The following is a 22315-nucleotide window of genomic DNA, read 5'->3' on the forward strand; positions in this document are numbered from 1 at the left end:
CAACGCAAGTGTGAAAGTACCCTTATATGGAGAGTGCTGCAATCATTTCTCCCATTAAGCACAGCCAGAAAGCATATGTGGGTATGTTAATATAACCATAAATTTCAAGCAACTGACAAACAGATAAGGAAGTATACTAATACATCTTTCATGGGCATGTGAGCTTGCAATAGCTGGAATGTAAAAGCCAGTTTAGAAAAGTAAGGCTCATTGGGGAAATCTCAACTTGGGTAACCACTCATCTAACGTTCAACCTGTCTGAGAGCATTTCAGCACAGCAGACCATATTGCTGTGAATTATGAATGACTTACAGCAAGGTGAACTTTATACTCTCGACAAGCAGTGTTTAATGTTTCTGATGGGAATTAACCATCATAATGTAATGTTGGTCTGCTCAGATCCAAAGTGACACTACAGGAGTAATCTTATACCCAAAAGGAGGAAATGAACAGATTCAGCCCATATAGAAACGTTATGATGGTTTATCTATAATACATGAGTAATTTATGCCAAGATTATATGCTGTAAATTATATATGGTATAGTGTAATCTGCTTTGAAGGGTAGCAAGCAATGTTCTCTGATACAGACCATCTATTATGCCTATAATCTGAGGAGTACCGCATGGATTACTACAGAAGGAAAGTCTCCCAATACTTCCATGAGACATTATGCTCACATATTTAGGACAATTTGAGTAATAGATCTGAGAAATACAACCATAATTCTGTCACTTGTATGGGCATTTAGGTGGAGAAGTCAGGAAGAGCAGCACATTTTTCACATCTCCAGCGACTGATTGCAAGCTCCTCAGTAGAACATGTGGTGCATTTGAGCAGGAAGTGATTGCTTCTCCTGGTCTTGGAATCTTTTCTCTTCTACTCCTTCCTTTGAGGGAGAGATTGTGCTACAACATAACACTTTAAACTCAGCAGAAGTGGAAAAGTAATCTAGTTGTATACTTCACAATTTTATGAAATGCATTAAGGAGCTAGGGGATATGAACTTGTATTTTAAAAGATCTATGATAAATATGCATCGATACACTGTTTCATCTATAATTACCTGCTTTTTATAGAAGACCTCAACCAGTTGAGTCACAATGCTATGTCAGCTGACTACTGATTGTAAATGTCATGTAGTGGAGCTTGGACTTGAAGAATCTAATGCCTTAATTGCTGATTGGGATGATCTGTTATTTTCATGTCTGAGTGCCAGCCAGAAGGAACGATTGCTACAGGCTGGAAGGAAATTGGATTGCTATAGTCCATAGTGCCAAATTCCCAAGTAATGTTTGAACCAATCGTTTCACTACAGAGCACTAAGAAATAAGGCAGGAATGAGCATAGATGATGGCAACTTAAACTATCTACTATTGGTTGGACTAAACAATTAGGATATTGGATGGCAAAATGGATTTGTAATGAGGTCCCCAGAGGGCACGGTGTACAAGTCACAGCTGCATGTAGCTAAACGGCACACACACCACAGTGGCCAATAGTGTAAGTGAATGGTCCTGGATCAGTCACCCATTCACTTGATGATTTTAATGCCAGATCTGGTTTATTCGGTTTTAACTTAATACAACCGCATTCTAACGGAATGGATTAAATCGGGGGGCATTAAATCAAAAGGAACTGTTTTGCTTCGGTTTTGAGAACCCGGGCTGGATCTCAAAACCGGACTACAAAACCACAGATGTGAAAGTAGCCTAAGACACTGGTAAGAAGGAAATACCTACCTCTGGAAGAGCCAGTTATATGGTTCAGGGTATAAACTTCTGCATTTGGCCTCTTCTTCACCTCATGTTTAGATGAAAGCGCTTTAACAGAAGCTTGTGAGCAACACTATTGGAAAAGAGCCTGAACAAAAACCAGACTCCTTATCCTCGGGAATCCATAAACAACTTTCAAGGATGTGCAATGAATATTTTTTTCAAAAAGCTACCAGTTACATGTGGACTGGCCACCCAGATCATTTCAAAGAAATCATGGAAATTATATTCAAAACCAGTACTTTTTAACAAAGACCATACTAAGACTAGCCTTACATTTTTATTTCTCATTAGGCAATCAATCCATAATATATCATTTTATTATTAAGATTATTAGTTCAGGACTGGTAAACTGGCATTGTTCATTGAAGAGGACATGTCACCACACCTGGACTGTTTGAGAGTACAAGTATTTCCTCTTTTACGTCTTCTGTTTATGACCAAATTGACAACTGGGTGTCACCGTTCCCCTTGACCCTACACACACTGCCAGTCAATACTGATAGGACAGTGTCGGCTCAGAAGGACTGGTAACACCCAATATTAATTCATTATGATTAACTGACTATTAAAGAACAGGGTCAAAAACTGCTGCAAACCTTCAGCTGCTCAATTGAAGAATCCACACTGAGGTCACATGGAAATCTGTTTTTCCAAAGCAAAAGAAACAGAAGCAATTTCTAGATGGTCATTAAGCTTTAAGGAGTGCTGAATAATTACGTAAGGGGTTCTAGGTCTGAGGTTTGAAGAGACTTCAATCTCCTTGAAAGCCCATCCTGCAGATTCCTAGCATGAGAGAATGAATTGAAACAGTTGGTTCTTGGCCGTGCTCTATCCCTGCAGCCACCTCCCTGTGATTTAAAGATTATTTTTAGAAGGAAATTCTTGTGGTTAAAACCATTCAGCAAGGAATGAGCAATAACACTAAGACCTCTCCATAACTCAGACGTCTAAATCCATGGCTTCTCCTGTTCCATAAATATATTTGGGAACAGGAAGAACTGGACACAAATCCTCACTTTAAGCTTTGTTCTAATGACAGGGCCGTTTTAAGAAATCAGTGATATAGCATTTTACACAGATTAACAAACAATAAATCTTTTACTCCCATAAAGTAATTTTGGCTTGAGGCTAAATATTTCCTGCAATCCGGTTGATTGAGGGGGGACAAGACAGAAATAACACATTCTGTTTTATTTCAGTTTTTGTCACAGTTGTCTTGTAGCCAGAAAAAAAGGAGTGGTTCAGTAGCAGTCTTTTCTTTTGGCTCCACTCATTAAACTACACCTCAACTGAAGTTCTCAAAGGATAGACTTGTGAAATATTAGCATAACTGTCTTCATCTTTGGTCTGTTACAGATACATGTAGGAAGTTCAGCATCTCTTTAAAAATATTTTTCAGCACACTACTGTGCCCCTGCAGGTCATAATATGTACCTCAAGTGCTGCAGTGATTTTCAAGAAGGGGGGCATTTTCTATCAATCAAGGAATCAATGATGGACATAAAGTGCCTCCTGAGTCGTCAAACAGAGGCTCTGAGGCGGCATATTAAAGGGCTAATTAGCCTGTTACTATACAATACTAATTACTGGTTTACAAGGACCGATGAAGCAGGCAGTTTCAGGAAGTGTTCATTCCCGACAACTGTCTGCTCGTCAATGGATGAGAAAGCCGAATTTACATGCTGTGATCCTCTCCACTGTATGGGGATGAGCAATCGGGAGTGCCACCCTCATCCCCAGTTGATTGTCTGCTCATTAGAGTCTCTTCTGTATTTTAATGCATTGTATGAGGTGTGGGAGCCCTTAGATTTCATCAAAATAGTAGAGAAGAGGCTGCAGGAAGACCAAAGGCGTGATAAATGATCACGCCATTGGTCTTCCTGCAGCCTCTTCTTGTCCCCATGCACCATAATGACAGCAGCACACAGTAAAGCTCATCATAGATTATATGGTTCTCCAATTGTGGATTGTCACACGAGAGATTTAGACAGGTGTCCAGAGCCTTCCAAGGGGGCCGATGGCCACCAACAGTGCCTAAATGGTAATCCACCATAGTAAAATTTGCCTCCATCTACCACGTATAGATCTGGGTATTGTAGCCTTAGTGATGCTGGTTTATGACTGGACAGAAGCTGGCCACTGGCTGATAAACCTTTACATCCCAACAGTCCCAGTAATTTGGCATCAATTGTGGCAGTACCCTTTTTCCAAAGAGCACAGAACATTGATAGAAAAGAAGTTTCATGAAGTAACAAATCTTATTGCTTATAAATTTAGCAATCAATCTTGATTATTAACCCCAATCACAAGGGAACATTGATATCACTGGAAACGAGAATCAATACCACATGCACTCTTATTTTTCGCTTTCCATTATTCTGATGTAAATTGAAGAGAACCTGTTGCCTTGACATGCAGTACAATCTGAAGACAGCATGTTTCAGAGCAGTAGAAGCTGAGCAGATCAATAGATAATATTATGGAGCAATTTGATGTTGCCAAGCCTGCAGAGTCATTTTTTTAACAACGTGTGTAATTGTCAAGTTGGCCACTCCTAAAGTTTCTGCAATCTCCGATCCGTTATTTTTTTCCCAGTTAAATGAGGGCCTCTAACTTGCACGGACACCTCTTGATATTGAGAGGTGCTATGAAGAGTTACTACAAGCAAACTCAACCCGTGAGGAAAAAAAAAAAACAAAAAAAATAAAAAATGAGCTTTGATATCTCAAATCGGTCATGAAATAAGGAGGAAAAGGGCCACGTCCATGAACCCTTGCAGTCAACTGTTCAATGATCTTTGGGCATGTGGAAACAGATTATGTAAGGGCTTACCCACATGGGCTAATACACAGGTCGGTAATTAGAAAAACAGTTCTATCACTGCACACTGTATTTACATGTAGTGGTCCTCAAATCATAACATTAATCCCCACTGTCTCATGGTTTGTGTATGTGCTGCCAACAAATTTTCTGGCCGCAGAAATGATCGTATCGCCTTATACGCATATATTGGTTTCTTGATCCTTTCCTTTGACACTTTTTTTTTTTTTAAAGATCTTTGGACTGCTTTGGAGTTCCAGTAATCTATAAACAGATGTCTTAATAGTGTAGTTTCTATAAGTCATGGTCTGCAGGCAAGCTGTTGTCAGCCTCAGAAGCAATCAATACTAAGATTCTGAGGTCAGCTAGCACTTACTGTCTGCAAGGAGCTTGTTCGATTGCCTTGGGTGCACAGTGCACTAAACAGAGCTACATATCAAAGAAGGTACAAGTAAGACATGCTGTGAATGCACTGAACAGTTGCATGCAGATCTGGAGGCCTAGTACAAAACAGCAGCTCCAGAGCCAAGGGCCATGTATCTGCACCCAAGAGTTCATCACAGTTTAAAGCAGGTCACACATTGGATAAATGCACCAGTGGGGGTGGGGGCTCACCTGCTCCCCATTATCCTGTTTCTGGTGCCAGCCAGTCAGCTACTACAGCCAATGAGCAGCCTCAATGGTGTCGTATCCCCAAGCAGCACATTACCCAGCAGTGATGTTTTGCTTGGGGATACAAGTCCACTGAGACCAGTCATTGCCTGTAGCGCTGCATATGACCCAGCCTGTCCTCAAGTTTTGCGATGGGGAGCAGAAGAACAGTGAGCCAGCAAAGACCAGTGGGGAGCACTAGGGCTGGAAAAAATAAATAAATAATGGCCAACTCCTTTTGCCAAAAGTCCAGTTACATTTTGGCTTGTCACCACTATAATAAATATATAAAAGTAAAAGCCTTCACGTTCCAAGGCATAAAAGTGTCTCTCTAGCCTTGCATTGGCACAATAACGATTAGTAGACATAAGCTTCACAATAGACAATGTGGCATTAAACTTCATGAGATGTCTCGCACGCGCTCTCAGGAGTGCCACTTTGTACACAACAAAAACATTTTAATCTTCAAACAAACTGGAGTAATGTGAAAAGTTCCTCTCTGATCAGCTATGCAATCAAGAAACATAAAACCGAGCAGGACCTACTACTTAAGACCATCCCCAAATGTTCTCCAGAAAACCTGGACAATCTGCTCACAGTGACTACAGTGGACATTCAAATCATGGTTTACCATACGTGCAAGCAATGCACATTGCTGGCATGTCACCCCATCAACTGGTGAACCATCTATTCTATTTGTACTAAGAAGCCCAACAAACAGCATTCATCTAACTTTAGGCACACTATAATCATGGGTTAAAAATAATATTAACTAATACTGTACCTTTTGCAGACTCAGGACGTTTTGGCAAGTCAAGAGTGTCAAAGTTCTTATCCATGTCCCCATTCTTTTTTCCTGCAAGCAAGAAGCTGTAGGTTATTTTTTGGCCAAGCAGAGCAACCCCAAAAGGGATATACTGAGAAAAACAAACTACATTTCAGTTTACTCAATATGAATAGTTAGCTTCCGACTTCTTTATTGGTCAACATAATGCATGCATTAAAGGTGCTCTCCAGGAACCTACCCTAGAATGTGAGCAGGACTGATTGCTTCCACTTGCAGAGATGCCTGGGGGAGGGGGCAACAATAGGTGGTAATGATGCGGTCCAGCCTATGATATGCCATCATGGCTGAGCTGCCTGACCAGAAAACTCACAAATATGTAGTATAGGCAAGTGCCAGTCAACAGTGCAGTGGGGACCAGTCCTCTCACCCACCTAAGTAGCTGTGTAAGTGGATGCAACCACTCATGCTCACATTCTAGGAGAGGTTTCTAGTGGCCCTTTTAATTCACTCTCAGAGAAGCCTTTTAAAATTTCTGAACTTAATCACCTACAGTACAGCAGAGATTTACGATGTCCTGTGCAGACACAAACATAAGAAAGAAATAGAAGGTAGCAAGGACATATATACATCGAGTCCTAGCCAACTAAGACAAATATATAAAAATAAAAAATTATATATATTTTTTTTTTAACAGAATCTCACTGTATAACCAGTATTTCAAAATGTTATGAAAAATACTAAATACATTAAAATCCCTCCTTCTGCAGCTGTGCAGAGTTGAGTCACATTATTATGACCACTTCCCCATCAGCAGCACGCAGAGCCCATGAAGAAAGTCACGCGTCATGAGCTGGCTTGGCAAGTACATAAGGTCTGCGATAGGCTGTCTGCAGACATATCCCTTGTTGCCATCATGGGTAAAAAAAAGGGGCGATTTACTAGAGTTACAAAAGGATGATTATTGGCTTTCAGGCCAAGGGTGGCGGTATTTCTGAAACTGCGAACAGTCATCTAAGGCTACTTTCAACACTGTGGTTGAAGCGCTCACTTGCCATATATATGATGGAAAGCTCCTGCTGCATACAAACATGCCCAAGGGCTGACATTCACCAGTGGACTATTTCATACAGAGTCATTCAAAACAAAAATATATATCACTATGAATAATATTTTTCTCTTTTTCACAATGGGAGCCCAGTGATGGATGTCAAGGTACACTTATACAGTGGTATCCGTTGTCTGTATTGGTGGGAATTTCTCCCAACATATACTTCCAATGACCATTGCACAATGCTATGGGTAGACGCTAACCTGTGCATTACATCCTTCTATATACAGGGATGAGAAACATGCTGCTGGAAGGTTAAATACAGTTTTCTGGCGTTTATCCCAGCTTGTGTTTTTTTTTTTTTTTTTTTTTTAACTTTTTGGAACAAAAACCTCCAGATCCAAATGTTAGCTGAAGGTCTATGGGAATTGTGAAACACAGGGCAGAGGGCACTATGCTTTTTTTGCTAGTTGCATTTTGTTTTGAGTTTGTGTTGGTCTTCAAATAAATATTAACCCACAAGAATTTTCAGTGGTTAAAAGAAGTTTCTGAACATTTACAGAGGGCTTTCTCTGAACATACAAACCATGCTATTCACCATTAATGTCCTGCGGTACAAAACAAGCATGAAAATACATTTATGTCATGACGAGGGACACTGTTGTCATATGGACACAGATTAGTACAAACAAGATAGACATACAAGAATGGATTTCAGGCATTGTGAAACTTTCTTGAAGAACCATATTACCCATTACTTGATGGTAACTGCTTGGATACTTTCCCTTCTTTATGACAGAAGAATGAACAAGATTTGTTTGTAATGTATTTCAATATTTCCAGTTTAAAGGGGTTGTCTCACTTCAGCAAATGACATTCATATAGACAGTTAACACAAGACACTTACTAATGTATTGGGATTGTCCATATTGCATCCTTTGCTGGCTTGATTAATTTTTCCATCACATTATACACTGCTCGTTTCCAGGGTTACGACCACCCTACAAACCAGGGGTGGTCCTGCTTACACATCATAGAAATAAAGAGAGGTGGGTGGGACCGTGGGAGAACACAGACACGCATACACAGCAGCTCCCATCCCAGTCACCTCGTATCTGCGCTGCATCGGTGGCTGTAACTCCTTGATACAAGCAGTGTTTAATGCGATGAAGAACTGAATCAAGCCAGCCAAGGAGGCAATATAGAAAAATCACAAAACATTAGTAAGTGTCGTGTTAAATTTTTTTTTTCCTGAGAGTTTATTTTTACTAATGAGCCATCTTCTGAATAGATGATCAGTATATTAAATCGCTGGGTGTCTGACAACCAGGAGCCCTGCCGATCAGCTGTTTGAAAAGGGCACTGGCAGTAGTGCAGCACCCTTCTCCAGCTTTGCCTACTGGAGTGCCTACAGGGATCAGCAACCTTAGGCACTCCAGTTGTTCCGAAACTACAATTCCCAGCATGCTCCATTCATGTCTGAGGAGCAGTGCAAGAATACAGGCTGGGAGTTTTAGTTTAACAGCTGGAGTGCTGGGAGGTTGCCTACCCCTGCCCTACGCCATGTGACTACACGTTCATCGGTCACATGGCCTTCTCAAACAGCTGATAGATGGGGGTCCCAAATGTTAGACCCCCACTTATCACATACTGATAACCTATCCTCAGGAAAAAAAAATACAACACACACACACACACACACACACACACACACACACACACCCCCCCCCCCCACTTCAGAGAACTCCTTTAACTTTGTCTACATGATAAATGTTAGTTTCTGAAGACAACCCAGGCCAGGTTCCTGCGTCACAATCTCACCTGGCGCTGTCAATCAAGGAAAAGAGGTTGCAAAGGCCAGGAGGAGCAAGGGAGCACACAGAGGCTTGGGTCTGTCCTTGGTGCACTTAACTGCACATTTGTACATGGAAAAGTACCTTTTCTCCAGCATGAAGCAATAGATTGCTAAGTGAAAGGTATGACTACATTCAGCTGAGCTAGAGCTACAAAGCACCATTTCCTGCTGACAGACACTTTAAAACTGGGTTATTAGTCACACTATGCATTAATCTCAGAAATACCAGTATAGTTGCTTGCATTTTCATTCCAACGATTCAAGTGAAATAAGCTGCAAGGCATGCTGGAACTTTCCAATGAGAACGTGAAAGTGTTGAAAACCAATATGCCCAACACATCCACCCTACTTCCATACAAGTTATATGACTGGTCAAATATAATAGATATGGGTAGATATATATGGGTACACACACACACAGGCCCTTAAAATAAAAATTAAAACTGCACAATTTTTGTAATGGATCGCAGAAATCCATAATCTCAGTGTGAACAGAAGCTTACAGCTAAACAGATAACATGGATTATTAAAAGAGGTTCTGTAGCTTTTTCTTACTGATGATATATCCTCTGGATACATCATCTGATTGGCGGGGATCCTACACCCAGGACCCCTGGCGATCAGCTGGGAGCAGCTAAACCACGTTCACTTCACTGGGGCTTAGCCGCGCCCAGGCCAGTGATACTAGTCTTTATGTCACTGGGCTTGTGTGAAACAGTGAGAAGCCTGTGGTACTACTGCCTCTGCCTTCTCAAACAGCTGATAAGAGAGGGTCCCAGGAGACGGCAAGATGGACCCATAAACCTATTTAACAGGCAGAGGCCAAAAGAGTAATTTTGGACTGTCAGGCAGGTATCCATCAGTGACAAAAAGTTTTTTTTTTTTTTTAAAAGGTAAGGAATAGTGCAGCAGACTGCTATTCGATTCAGAAGGGTCAAAAAATAAAATAAAAATCATAATAAAATAAAAACTTGATATATCAGCGACATTTAAAAAGGTTTTGCTTAGTGGGAGTCCGAGTACTGAGACAGAAGAACTCTCACATCTTCAGTAGCAAGGAGAGACGCATGCCACTCTGTAATGACCGTTCAGTGTGACACAGATTTTGGACAAACATTGCAAATGGAGCATTAAGACAGACCAAAACACGAGAAAAAAGATAAATAAACACAAAAAGAATAAATTAGGACAAAAAACAGCCTAATAGACAGAACATATTTTGCTCTTTTTAAACACTGGAGTGGAAAAAAGTCAACTACTCCTATTTTTATATAAAAACTGTAGCATAAGTGAAATAATGACTGCTACAATATTAGTATAAAAGCTGTGTGTGTGTAAATTTTGACAAAATTCTTGGCAACTTGGTAACAAAGTTTCTGACCCTAACGCTCTCCAAACACACTAACGGTTGGCTGAATTATGGGCTGAGCATGCATGTGTTGTGAATGGGAGAGGGGAGAAACCACAGTCTGACATCTCTGGGACTGGCTTAGACTATGTTCACCACTCCATTTTGCAGATCTGGTACCCTGCTAGAACAGACTACCGGATTTATAAAACAGATGTGAACAAAGCCTCATCTCCCCAAGGATAAATGGATCAGGCATACTGAAATACAACATGACGGATCCTTCTCTCTCCAGACATCTGTTGTGATGGAAAAGTCTGTAGGCCCTTCACAGACATTAAATGGTCGACATTCATCTAAGGTGTATGGCCAGCTAACAGAGGAAGATTAGATAGCTTTGGTGGACTGGTTTAATACCTATTGGGCTGTCATAAGCGGGCTACACATACGAGAATGCAGCAGACTGCCATCTCTCCTAATTCTCCCATAAACATGCATGCGTGGCCAAGCATGCATACGTAGTGAAAGAGGAGAAAGCAAATGCCAGGCACCTCTCTGACAGCGGCTAATCTCGTGAGGACAAAGCATGTCTGATTCTTCTCTTCCCCCAACATCAGCTGTCAGAGGATAGTCAGGAAGCCCCATACACAGTCAGCAGTCTCAGCCAACATGGATCTAATGTGTATGGCTTACAATGCCTAAGGACTAAAGGAGTGGTTACATTTTAGTGGTGGTCTCAAGCAATGATTTGGCAATATGGCGTTATGGACATCATGTGGGGGTATATGGCCCACTTAATTGATGGGGGTTAAGGGCCCTTTACACAGGATTAGAAACCACCAGCTAAAAATCGCTAACAAGCATTGTAGCTGCCAACGCTCATTCGTCAGGTAATTGGATTGTTTGTGCAGGCACCCAAAATCGCCTTGTGCCAGCAGCAGATCGTGCTGTATACTGACACTCTGCTGCCAGCAAACAAGTTTGTATGGGTAAGAGCAATGTCATTGGCAGCCGCTCCTCTATACTGTGGAGGAGATCACTATGTAAATGCACCGTCTCCTTCACTGACGAGCAGGTGACTGCCGCAAAGGCATGCTTACTTCCTGACAAAATCCTGCTAAATTAGGACCTTCAGAGATGTCAGACCTGTGGTGTTCAGGGGATCGCTGATGTTGATCTTGTAAAGAAAAATAGAGTAGTCTTCATGAAACAATCATAGTTGAATAATGCAGAATACTATGAAGTCTACTGTTATAATCACCAACACTGAAATAAAGTGGAGTTGAGTAACCCAGCAGAATATATCAGAGGCAGGAAAAAGGAGGGGGTTTAAGGCAGAAGCTACAGACTCACCTTGGTTAAACCACTCCTCTAATAAGCAGGAAAGCAAGAGAAGAAAGGTGAATTACAGGGGGGAGAGAGAAAGCAGGCAGATCTAAGTAACAATAAGGCAGAACATGGCGGCTACACTACAGAATAAGAAACTATTGCTATACAGGTGCACCAAGGCTTCCTTCCACTACAATTCACACAAGCGTCTAAAGGGCCAGTTCTCCCTTCAAGATGGCAACCCCGAAACTAGAACTGATCCCAGTAGAAGTTACAAGGAAAGCCTTCCTGAAGGAAGCCTTTAGAGAGGCCTTCCATTCTTCACTTCTACTGTGATGTGCTTCTATATAAAGGAAGATAGCCTTCACTGACATCAGAGCCAATAGAAGGTCCATAACCGCTGTAAGCGACACATGCAATTTTCAGACAATAGCGATAGTAGGGGCTGAGCACTAACCACTTGGACCATAGAAGACGCTTCAAAGGACCTAGGTAGTTTAATGGTTAAAAAAGGGCACAATGTGTGCAACAAATACCCAGCAACTAGGCAATACATAAAATACAATAGAAAATATTATGGCAAGTACATCATAATCAAAAATTGTGCAGTCACAGATTCACTGAGGAAGTGGCCAGGAATAGACCCCGAAGCTCGTCTGGTTCAACGATACCCTCCAGTATAATTCTGTCTTTATGGACATTCACCTATCCCTCATGCAGAGTCCACAATAACAGATATCAGCTCCGCACCCCACTCGATACACGTGGGACGCCATGACCTTAATCTCCCTTTTTCAAAGACAACTGGAGAGGCCATACAAGCAGTTGCAGTGGCCGGAGATCATCCTAACAGATAGCGGCACACTCGAGTGACAAAGCGCGGAGATAAGCGACTACGATTACAACACAGAAGCAGCTGATAACTCCAGGACGGGTACCTCGGTATTGAACGCTGCAGCCACGCGGGACGCCACTGTGAGCGCAGGACAAATACCTGCAACATTGTATATACCCAATATATGAGGTTATACAAATAAACTTGTGTACCTAAAGTAGAGTCTCACTATTACTGGGCAGCATATGAATACATATTATCTCTGTTTTATCAAGACTGTTCTCCATTTACATGAGTGAATATATCGGGACCTGCAAATGTGAGGAATGATTGAGAGGTCTTTTTAGATGCCAAATAATCCACATCTTTTGGATCGGACAGCATATGAACATTTATGCAGGATATTATTTGCAGAATACCTCTTATAACCGTTTTACCATCTTTTACTGGAGTTTACAAACATATGATCCTTTTTATACATTTCACATCGTTTACGCAAAGTACCGCATAAAGATTGTATCTTACAATTTTTTCCACCTTGTCATGTTATGTTGAACCTGTGACTGCATGATTATATGTCCATATCTATATATCTAATGAGATCATATGCACACACAGGAAAACCATCTCCTAATTTTAAATTTTTAATCTGCTTCCACATGATGTACTTGCCATAAAATTTTCTATTGTATTTTATGTATTGCCTAGATGTTGGGTATTTGTTGCACACATTATGCCTTTTTTAACCATTAAACTACCTAGTTCCTTTGAAGCGTTTTGTCTTCTATGGTCCAAGTGGTGAGTGCTCAGCCCCTGCTATCGCTATTATATACCTTTTTTAACAGGGTGAGTCACTTTGCAGCACCGGCTTCTCAATTATTGTCAGGGTGAGCCACCATACTCTAAATAATTTTCAGACAATAGTTCAACTAAGGACATCTGGCAGCACTGCTCAAAAACTAAAGTAGCACTCCCCGAAAAATAAAGTACTGGTATATTTAATCATTTGTTTTACAACCATGACTATGGATTTATTGATGTATTTTCAGGCTCCATTACTAATGGCAGTTAGACTCACTGGGTCCCATAAAGTCTGCTGTATGGACAGGAAATCTGTTTATTTATTCTTACAAGGAATGAATAGAGACCAATTCCCTGTTCGGAGAGTCTCATCTGGGGTTACACGATCTAACTGCCCTAAGTAAGAGGCTAAAAATACATGAAGCAAATCATGCAAGCATACCAGCACATATACCAACTGTATGCAGGGGATGGGGAGAATATTTTTCCTGTAGTGCCTCTAACAAACTTTGATTTCGGATTTAATCAGTGATTTTGAGTCAAAACCAGGTGCCGATCTTTCCATTATACCTTATGTCTGTGGAGCTTCACTACAGGTTTGGGCTCAAATAACTGATGGAAATAATGGATTAAATAGCCGATAAGAACTTGGCCTTTGTCAGCCTGCCAACATCCTATATATGACTCTGTAGTATAGCTACAGTATAAAAATAAAGGTACATAAGTAGCTGGGTGGATGGAAGAGTCAGGGACCTCATATCTCACTAGAAACTATCCAGCTTGTCTGTGTTTAAATTAAAGACCTGCATTTAGTAGGCAAGGATACCTGGGAATTATTTCATGAGAAGAGGTCACAAGATTTTCACAGACACTTATGGAGGTCACATATTGATGGCTACTTAACGTGGCCGAGGCCCTCACATAAGTTGTCAGATCATTGCGACTAAAGACTATGGATTTCCAATAATAAGTTGTGGTGGGTTCTTATTCGCAAAAAGGATCATTTATTGAAAAGCATGAGCCAGGAAGAGCTGGCTACGCTGATCATAAGACTTATGAGCAGGCTTTAGTCATAAGGTCGGGCGAGGGACCGGCGGTACATACAGGAGTCATAGCGTGATTGTGACAGAAGATGGCAGGGAATGTAGCTGGAATCTTGCCTCTGTAAACACATCCAGCACAAGTTTGAGCAGGCCAGACTTTGCCCAGGTATCAGTGATATGTCATGAGGTGGCGGCAGACAATAGTGTTATTTACCTTACCAGTTAATAGGCCTTCATCATCTGCATAAACATCTATGACTAACTTCTTCGCTGCTGAAAACCTTTAAAATACAGTGTAACCAGGCAAGTATAAACAGCCCATAGAAAAAGTATGACCCTGAGCTCAATATCAAGAAACTGGGAAGAAGCCAACTATGAAGCATGTTGGTGCATAACAGCTGATCATGAAAGCATGTCTGGCAAGGTGGAAGATGATACACATTGTTTAGGCTGGGTGAAACTAAGACTGATGTCGTAATCAGAGTCATTGGGCGTTGCAATGATGTGAGGGTTTAAAAAATAAAAATCCAACACTGTTGGATTTATGGTCGCAGATCATAAGCCACTTTGCCATCATAGACCCCAATGCTAGTCACCTACTAACTTTTCAAACAATGTTTTGATTGTGTGACACATTGCTATGCAGAGCCAGATCTTGGCTGCCCTTAGTTGGGCAGCTGGTACATACTGATGACCTACCCTCAAGATAGCTTGTACAAGCTCTGCTTCCTCTTTAAGGTTACACTGTGCATCGTATCATTTGCAATGGCGTTGCAGAGCAACTAAATGCACTCCTTCCATTCAAATGAATGGAACAAGCACTTTAGATTGGATAGCGCTGCCGAGATGTCAGATGACACGCAATGCAATCTTGAAGAGAAAGTAGCGCTTGCACAAGCACTGCGTCTTCTGCAAACAGATGATCTGCAGGGGTGCCAGGAGTCGGCCTTCCACCGATCAGACATTGATTACCTATCCTAAGGATAGGTCATCAATATGTACGCGCTCCACAACCCCTTTAATTGGTTAGACTAATTTTCATAAACAGCAGCAAGGATGAGGAGCAAACTGTCACAGCTTAGTTACCTTTAGCTTTTTTGCCTCCAAAGCAGCCAGCATCATCTTTCTTTTTCTTTTGCTGTCCACCAATCCCACTTTGGAGATTGCTGTCTAAATCATGAAATCGGTCTGCTCCTGGCACCTCCTTGTGGACGTGGTATGACAGATTGCGCATGATGCACACACAATTTTCAACAGACTGGTAGAAGAAGAAAAAAAGAAAAATCACATTAGTACGAAGAACTGGAACAACTGTGTACATTAATGAGCTAAATGCATCAAAATTCTGGCATACATTGCCCTTAAAGGGGTTACTTAAATAGCTCCTCACTTTAGCAAATGGCATTTATCTTGTACAGAATGTTAATACAAGGCACTTACTATAACTAATGTATTATGTCCATAATGCCTCCTATTCTGGCTTCAGACGTTTTTCATTATACACTGCTTGTATACATGGTTACAAACACCCTGCAATCCAGGAGCAGTGGCCGTGGTTGCACGATATAGGGAAAAGCGCCAGCCTATGCGTACTCCCGGCAACCAGAAAAGGTGTTGATTTTTCTTAGGCTAGGGCTACACGACAACATGTATCGTGCACCAATTTTTATAATTATAGTTTATGGCAGGGATCAGCAACCTTCGGCACTCCAGCTGTTGTAAAACAAACTCCCAGCATGCTTCTTCCACTTCTGTTGGAGTTTAGAGAAAAGCCAAGCAAGTGTGCATGATGGGAGATTTAGTTTCCCAACACCTGAAGTGCCGGAGGTTGCTGACCCCTGGTCTATGGTGTCGCAGTGCGACATGTTGCGACTGCGAAACGACAGTTGCACGTCGCAGTGAGACACCATAGACCATTATAAAAATTGGCACATGACACATGTAGTCGTGTAGCCCTAGCATTAAAGTCTGCAAGCATGACCACCAACAATGTAGCCAGAAAAGGAAGCAATATGGATAATCACAATACATTAGTAAGGGTCTTGTATTAACCTCCTGGACGTGATAAATGCCAGTTGCTGAAGTGAGACAACCCCTTTAACTTCTGGCAAAATATGCCAACTTTTCTAATCTAACCCCTTTCCTCTACACACTCAAAGAAAGGATCTGAAGATGACAACTTTCTAGTAAATTTAACCCATTAAGAAACAGAACATCTAATTTATGTGAACATAAAAAAAAAAGTTGAAAGTAGATAATTTTAACATGCTAAGCCACAAAGTGCATTATAGATACATATTAAACATGGCAGCTGTAGCATGGCAAAGAAAGGTGTTGGGACAAGCTGCCAGTTTTAGTTGTCCTGCTAACTGCCATTTGAAAGGAGACTCCTTTAAGGAAATTGGACTCAAACGGTAAGCAACACAACCCAGAGAGTTACAGCAAAGTCGCTTGTTCATACAAACACAATTAACAGGCATCATTTATAGATTCTGAGCTAACGGGCACTGTGGACATAACCACATGCACTGCACAGACAGGACCTTTATGCCGTTTTAAACTACAGTCTCACCTTGTTGTCTGTGTCCTTTTTACTGACTGCAGACTGGAGGGCATGGAGCAGGGCATCCACCAGTCCATCACACTCACGCAGCCTTCTGCGGGCTTCAGCGCCATCTGAACTGACATTCCTATATATAAAAAAAAAAAAAAAAAAAAAAAAGGAAACATCAACATTATGGGTTCTTCAGCTTCTCGCTTAACATGTTGCCACTTCATGAATTCTGAAAACTGCAAAGTTCTAAGGACCCGTCACCAGATTTATTTATTTTTCTAAAATAAATACCTTATTCCGTAGTCTACTTTGAGCAGATGCTGTTGCACTATTTAATTTTTTATTTTTTTTTATGAACCCTTCAGTTGTGCCAAAGTCCCTTGCTTTGTTCTTGTGCCCAATATGTCATTTACTAGCATCGGCACAGGGAGGAGGAGACCTCCGCTCCTCTCAGTGGTAGTCTCCTCCTCTATAGCTAGGTCACTGTTCCATCACTGCAGACTGCTTCACAGCCAGGGAGAAGACAGGCTCTACTCGAGATTTGGTTAAAAATCTGGCACTACGGCGCAATGGAGTGGCCAGATGTTAACTTAAAAAAAAAAAAAAAAAAGGACATAGTAGAAAACCACAAAGAAATTAAGGTAAATAATATCACAGCACAACAAGAAGCTCCTCTGTATTCACTGAGAAGTGTGTATGAGATACAGGTTGCACAATATCAAAAACTAACGTATGGCAAACAAAGAGCTGCTCTTAATATCAAATCCCTTGCGTGGCCACTGACTGCTCCTGAACCCTCTCTGGTTTATTACAAGGTCTTGTATGGAGTTAAAGCCTTCGACCTTCAGTGTGGTCAACACCGGCTACACTCAATCTTCCGATGGCACACATTCATTAACTCATGGCCACCTCCAGGGGGCTGAAGCAGAAAACTCAAACACATTTCTCCGAAATGCCAAGTTATTCAGATTGCAGCCGAGATAAGGTCTGAATGTAATTCATTGTGAAAGCTCTAATTCCCAGTCACTTTCTTTGAGACACAAACTCTGCATTAAATGGCGATTAATAGGGAAGGTTGAGAATTGACTCATGCCCACACAGAGCAGTCTCTGATTCTGGAGACCAAGCATATATAAAAGATAATGGCAAAACAGCCGCACAAACTAACGGGCACGTCAGAGGGCGGTGTCGTAAAGTCAGTAAGAGATCCTGCTGCATCAATCTAGCAAAAACACAAAGGATTGGTGTTACATACTATACATAATGTATATGTTGTATTGCTTTAATGTACGATTCTGGTTCATCTGTGATCTACAAGCATTATCTTCCGAGAAAGTCTTGCGACTTTCTTGCCCCAGAAATCTAGCATGGAGCCCTTTACTCCAGTGTTTGATAAATCTGGTGCATCCTTATGTCTTACATTGTGAAACATTTGATAAATTTGGTGCCATTATTGCAATGCAGACTCCAGCTTTTATCACAGAATACTATTGGTATAATAGTTTCAGTCTTCCTAAATAAAACTTAGCCTAATAGGGGGTAAAAAGAAAATAATAAATCTTTAAATATAAACACTTGTTAAAAATTGGCTAATCCCTCAAAGTGTATAGCGATAGGCAGAGGGTCAGATAAGATCCTTCTGGTCCCCCAATAGAATGACTACAGACTCCCTACACAATGGTTATGGACGTACACAGTGGCCTATACATCAATCTCAATCATATCTCACTCCGTTGGTGGTGGCAATAACCTGCGCTGAGTTTATTCACCATTATGCCACCACTGAAGTTACATTCATCAGGAGTCCCTATCAAGCAAACCAAAGGAAAATGTTCCTCCGGTGTCTGTTTCTGCCCACCACAATGGTCGCCTGGGGGACTCCTTGCTACCGCAACAACAAAAGCTACCCAACTATACCCAGCCCTCACTCAACGCATTTCTAGCGGCCCTGTGTCAGGCACCTCTTCAGGAGCAATGGGCAAAGGGGTGCAGAGTAACAGGTACGCTGCCCACTACTAAGACATAGCGGAGGACGCAACACGTGTGTTGTGCAGCCGTATCGGTGCTGGTATGGCAGTATGTAGCCACCAGTTCTTGCTCGCTATAAAGAATGAGCCAGGTCTCAGACACCCAATCACAGGAGAGATGAGTGTTCGAGCAAGGTGACTTCCCAAATCCCTCTGCTCATAGACATTAGAAGTACACAAGGGGAAGGGGGGGGGGGGGGGACTTATGCGGCTCAGTATTTTGCATCAGGGAACCACATGTAGATATTAGGGTACACTGGGAACAAAGGTAAAGCTAAGCAATATTTGGCATCATAGTCTGATTCACAGTTATCATTGGATATCATGTGATACATCAGAAAATAATAATCATAGATGCCCATTAGGAATATACCACCAATGATTGTGGTACTTCCTGAAAGTAGGACTATTACTGGCAAGTTATTACAACCCCTATTAGAGGTATATCGAGACCAGTGCAAAGATTAGAAGAAATATAAATGCATCTGGCCCACTTGGAGATTGAGGATTTAGAGGGATACCTAGGGGTCTAAATGAAACACTTATAACTTCTACGTTAATTGGGACCCTTTGGTTTCTCTGTCCTTAGCTGGAAAAGACACTCCAATTCCTTCCTCAGGAGTCTCATCAACGTCACCTCCTCTGGGTGATAGAACACATTTGTCAATCCCTTAAAAACTGATCACTCTGGAATCCCCTGCGTGTGCACTGACAATGTGTCTAGCCAGGGGAGTGTCTTATTGCGGATGTCCCCCAAATGTTCGACACATTGTCTTAACTCGCAGGTACATCTATAGTTGACCTTGTGCGAGTCTGGACAGGTTTAGTGAAACTGTGGACCAGCCGATCCCTCATGTTCTGTCCCCTCCGAAAAGTAATGGAACGGAGAATCAATCACCAAGTCACCAACATCCTGGTCTGTTTTAAGGATAACCCAATGTCTATTGAGTATTGTCCTCACTTCATGATAGCCTGTATCAAACGTACCAATAATTCTGATGATCTCATCCTTATTGTCCTTAATTGTGTGGATCATCAGTTTTTTCCTATCACAGCACCAAGATGATATCCTAGTACCCTCTGGATCTAAATTTTTGTCTCAGATCGTCAGATGCAATTTTAAAGTCAAGTGTATCAGAACAATTGCGTCTTGCTCTCAGGTACTGCCCTTTAGATATGACTTTCCATAATGTCCACGGGTGCCAGCTTTCCCACTGCAAGAGGTTGTTAGTTGCTGTGGGTTTTCTGAAGACCTTTGTTATCGGCTGCCCTTCTCTTCCCCTTGTGATAGTCAAATCAAGGAAGGTCATGGAGTCATGATCAACTGTGGAGGTGAAAAACAGCCCCATGTCATTCGTATTGAGCCGTTTTACAAAAGAGTATTACCCTTCCACAATATGAGAATGTCATCAATGTATCACAGCCATAGCTGGATACACGATTACCATTCCTCAAGATGATCCCCAAACACAATTTTCTCCCATCAGCCCAGATAGAGGTTGGCAAAAGTCGAGGCACATGGGCTCCCCATTGCCACCCCTCTGAGCTGGCGGTTGGCATTACCATTAAAGAGTAAAACATTGTGTTTAAAGGGAACCTGTCACCGGCATTTTGTGTATAGAGCTGAGGTCATGGGTTGCTAGATGGCCGCTAGCACATTTGCAATACCCAGTCCCCATAGCTCTGTGTGCTTTTATTGTGTAAAAAAAACGATTTGATACATATGCAAATTAACCTGAGATGAGTCCTGTACGTGAGATTAGTCAGGGACAGGACTCATCTCAGGGTCATTTGTATATGTATCAAATCGTTTTTTTTTACACAATAAAAGCACACAGAGCTATGGGGACTGGGTATTGCGGATGTGCTAACGGCCATCTAGCAACCCATGTCCTCCGCTCTATACACAAAATCCCGGTGACAGGTTCCCTTTAAGGCAAAATCAAGTAAAGTGAGAAACTCATTATGCATGGTGCATTCTGTCCCTCTTTCATTTAAAAAGTGGCGAATAGTTTGCAATCACTTCATGTGTGGGATAGAACTATACAGGGCTTCCACATCCAGACTGGCCAAAAGAAAGTCCTCTTCAGAAATAACGTTGTTTAAGTTGTTAAGGACATCTATTGTGTCACGTGTGTAGGATGGAAGAGAAGTGACAAACGGACGCAGGATGTTATCAACGTACATGCTAATGATCTGCATCAAACTTCCAATCCCTGACACAATGGGTCTACCCTTAAGAGGACTACTTCCTTTATGTGTTTTGGGTAGACTATAAAAACAGGCCATGACGGGATGTGGTGGAAGCCAACTCTCTACGATATTGTTAGAGAGGATTTTCTCTCAAAATCTCGTAGCACTGTCCGTCAAAATATTCTCACACATGACTATATATTCCCGTCTGTCAAGGATAACTATATTCCCTCCTTTGTCGGATGGTTTTATGACCATTTGTTCGTCCCTTTCCAATGAACGAAGTTTCTCCAAGTTAGAATGGTAATGCAGACTCCAGCAAAAGGGACTAAATTCCTCATGATAAATCTCCCCCTTTCAGTATTTACTTTAAGAAAGGAAATGAACAGATTAAACCTAAGGTCACACTGGAGCAAAACCGGAGGTAGACCTTAAATTTAATGTCGGATGGCCCTCGTCTCACTTGCTGGCTTTATTCGTTTTACCATTGCATTATACACTGCTCATATCCAGGGGTTACAGCAGCCGCTGCAGTGCTTATAAGACGTGGCCGGGATGGCAGCTGTGTGCGCTCCCATTCTCCGTCCCACCAGACAGGCTGATACTTTTTCCTGTAGTCTGCAAGCATGACCACTGCTGATTGATTGCAGAGTGGTCGTAACCCCTGGATATGAGCAGTGAATAATGTGATGGAAAAATGTATGCAGCCAGCAAAGAAGGCAATATGAAGAATCACAGTACATTAGTAAGTGCCTTGTATTAACTTCCTCTACATGATAAATGCCATTTGCTGAAGTGACAACCCCTTTAACAACCACATCTCAGCAGGCAGTAGTGACATATCTGGTTGTTAGCAGTATTCACCCTTCTCATTAATTCCTGCTCTTATCACAGGTAAAATATGCAAGTCCATTAATAAGGCTGTAGATGAAACCTTAGAAAAGATTCAGCGTCGTCTTCTGTTCTAATAAAACATTTTCATGTAAGGGTAAAGATGAAGCTAGTTAGTAAGCTCAGCTGCTCCTTCCACAGATTTACTGCCTGCGGGCAGCAGAAGACGACCGGTGCCTGCTGAGCGTCTACCTATTGGCTTTCATGATGAAATGACGCAGTCTCTAATACTAGTGTAATTATGTGCAATGTCCCCCCTCATGCTGCACCCTGTAATCACGATAAGCTTGTGGCTTACAGACATGAAGAGAAAAGGCACAGTACTGTCTGTGGGATTATTTATTCTTTGAATATTG

General features: G+C 41.7%; 1 protein-coding gene across 3 annotated transcripts in view; it reads right to left on the bottom strand.

The window, feature by feature from the left end:
• Positions 1-22315, bottom strand: part of ARVCF (ARVCF delta catenin family member) — a 574725-nt gene that overhangs the window by 28669 nt on the left and 523741 nt on the right. For all 3 annotated transcript variants that reach the window (XM_044275582.1, XM_044275583.1, XM_044275581.1), the window contains 3 exons: positions 16867-16984; positions 15381-15552; positions 6033-6104 (listed from right to left, as the gene is read on the bottom strand). In XM_044275582.1, the coding sequence (XP_044131517.1) occupies positions 6033-6104; positions 15381-15552; positions 16867-16984 (362 nt within the window). The remainder of the gene's footprint in view (positions 1-6032; positions 6105-15380; positions 15553-16866; positions 16985-22315) is intronic.

This window comes from Bufo gargarizans, chromosome 1 (assembly GCF_014858855.1).
Source record: "Bufo gargarizans isolate SCDJY-AF-19 chromosome 1, ASM1485885v1, whole genome shotgun sequence".
NCBI classification, from domain to species: Eukaryota; Metazoa; Chordata; class Amphibia; order Anura; family Bufonidae; genus Bufo; species Bufo gargarizans.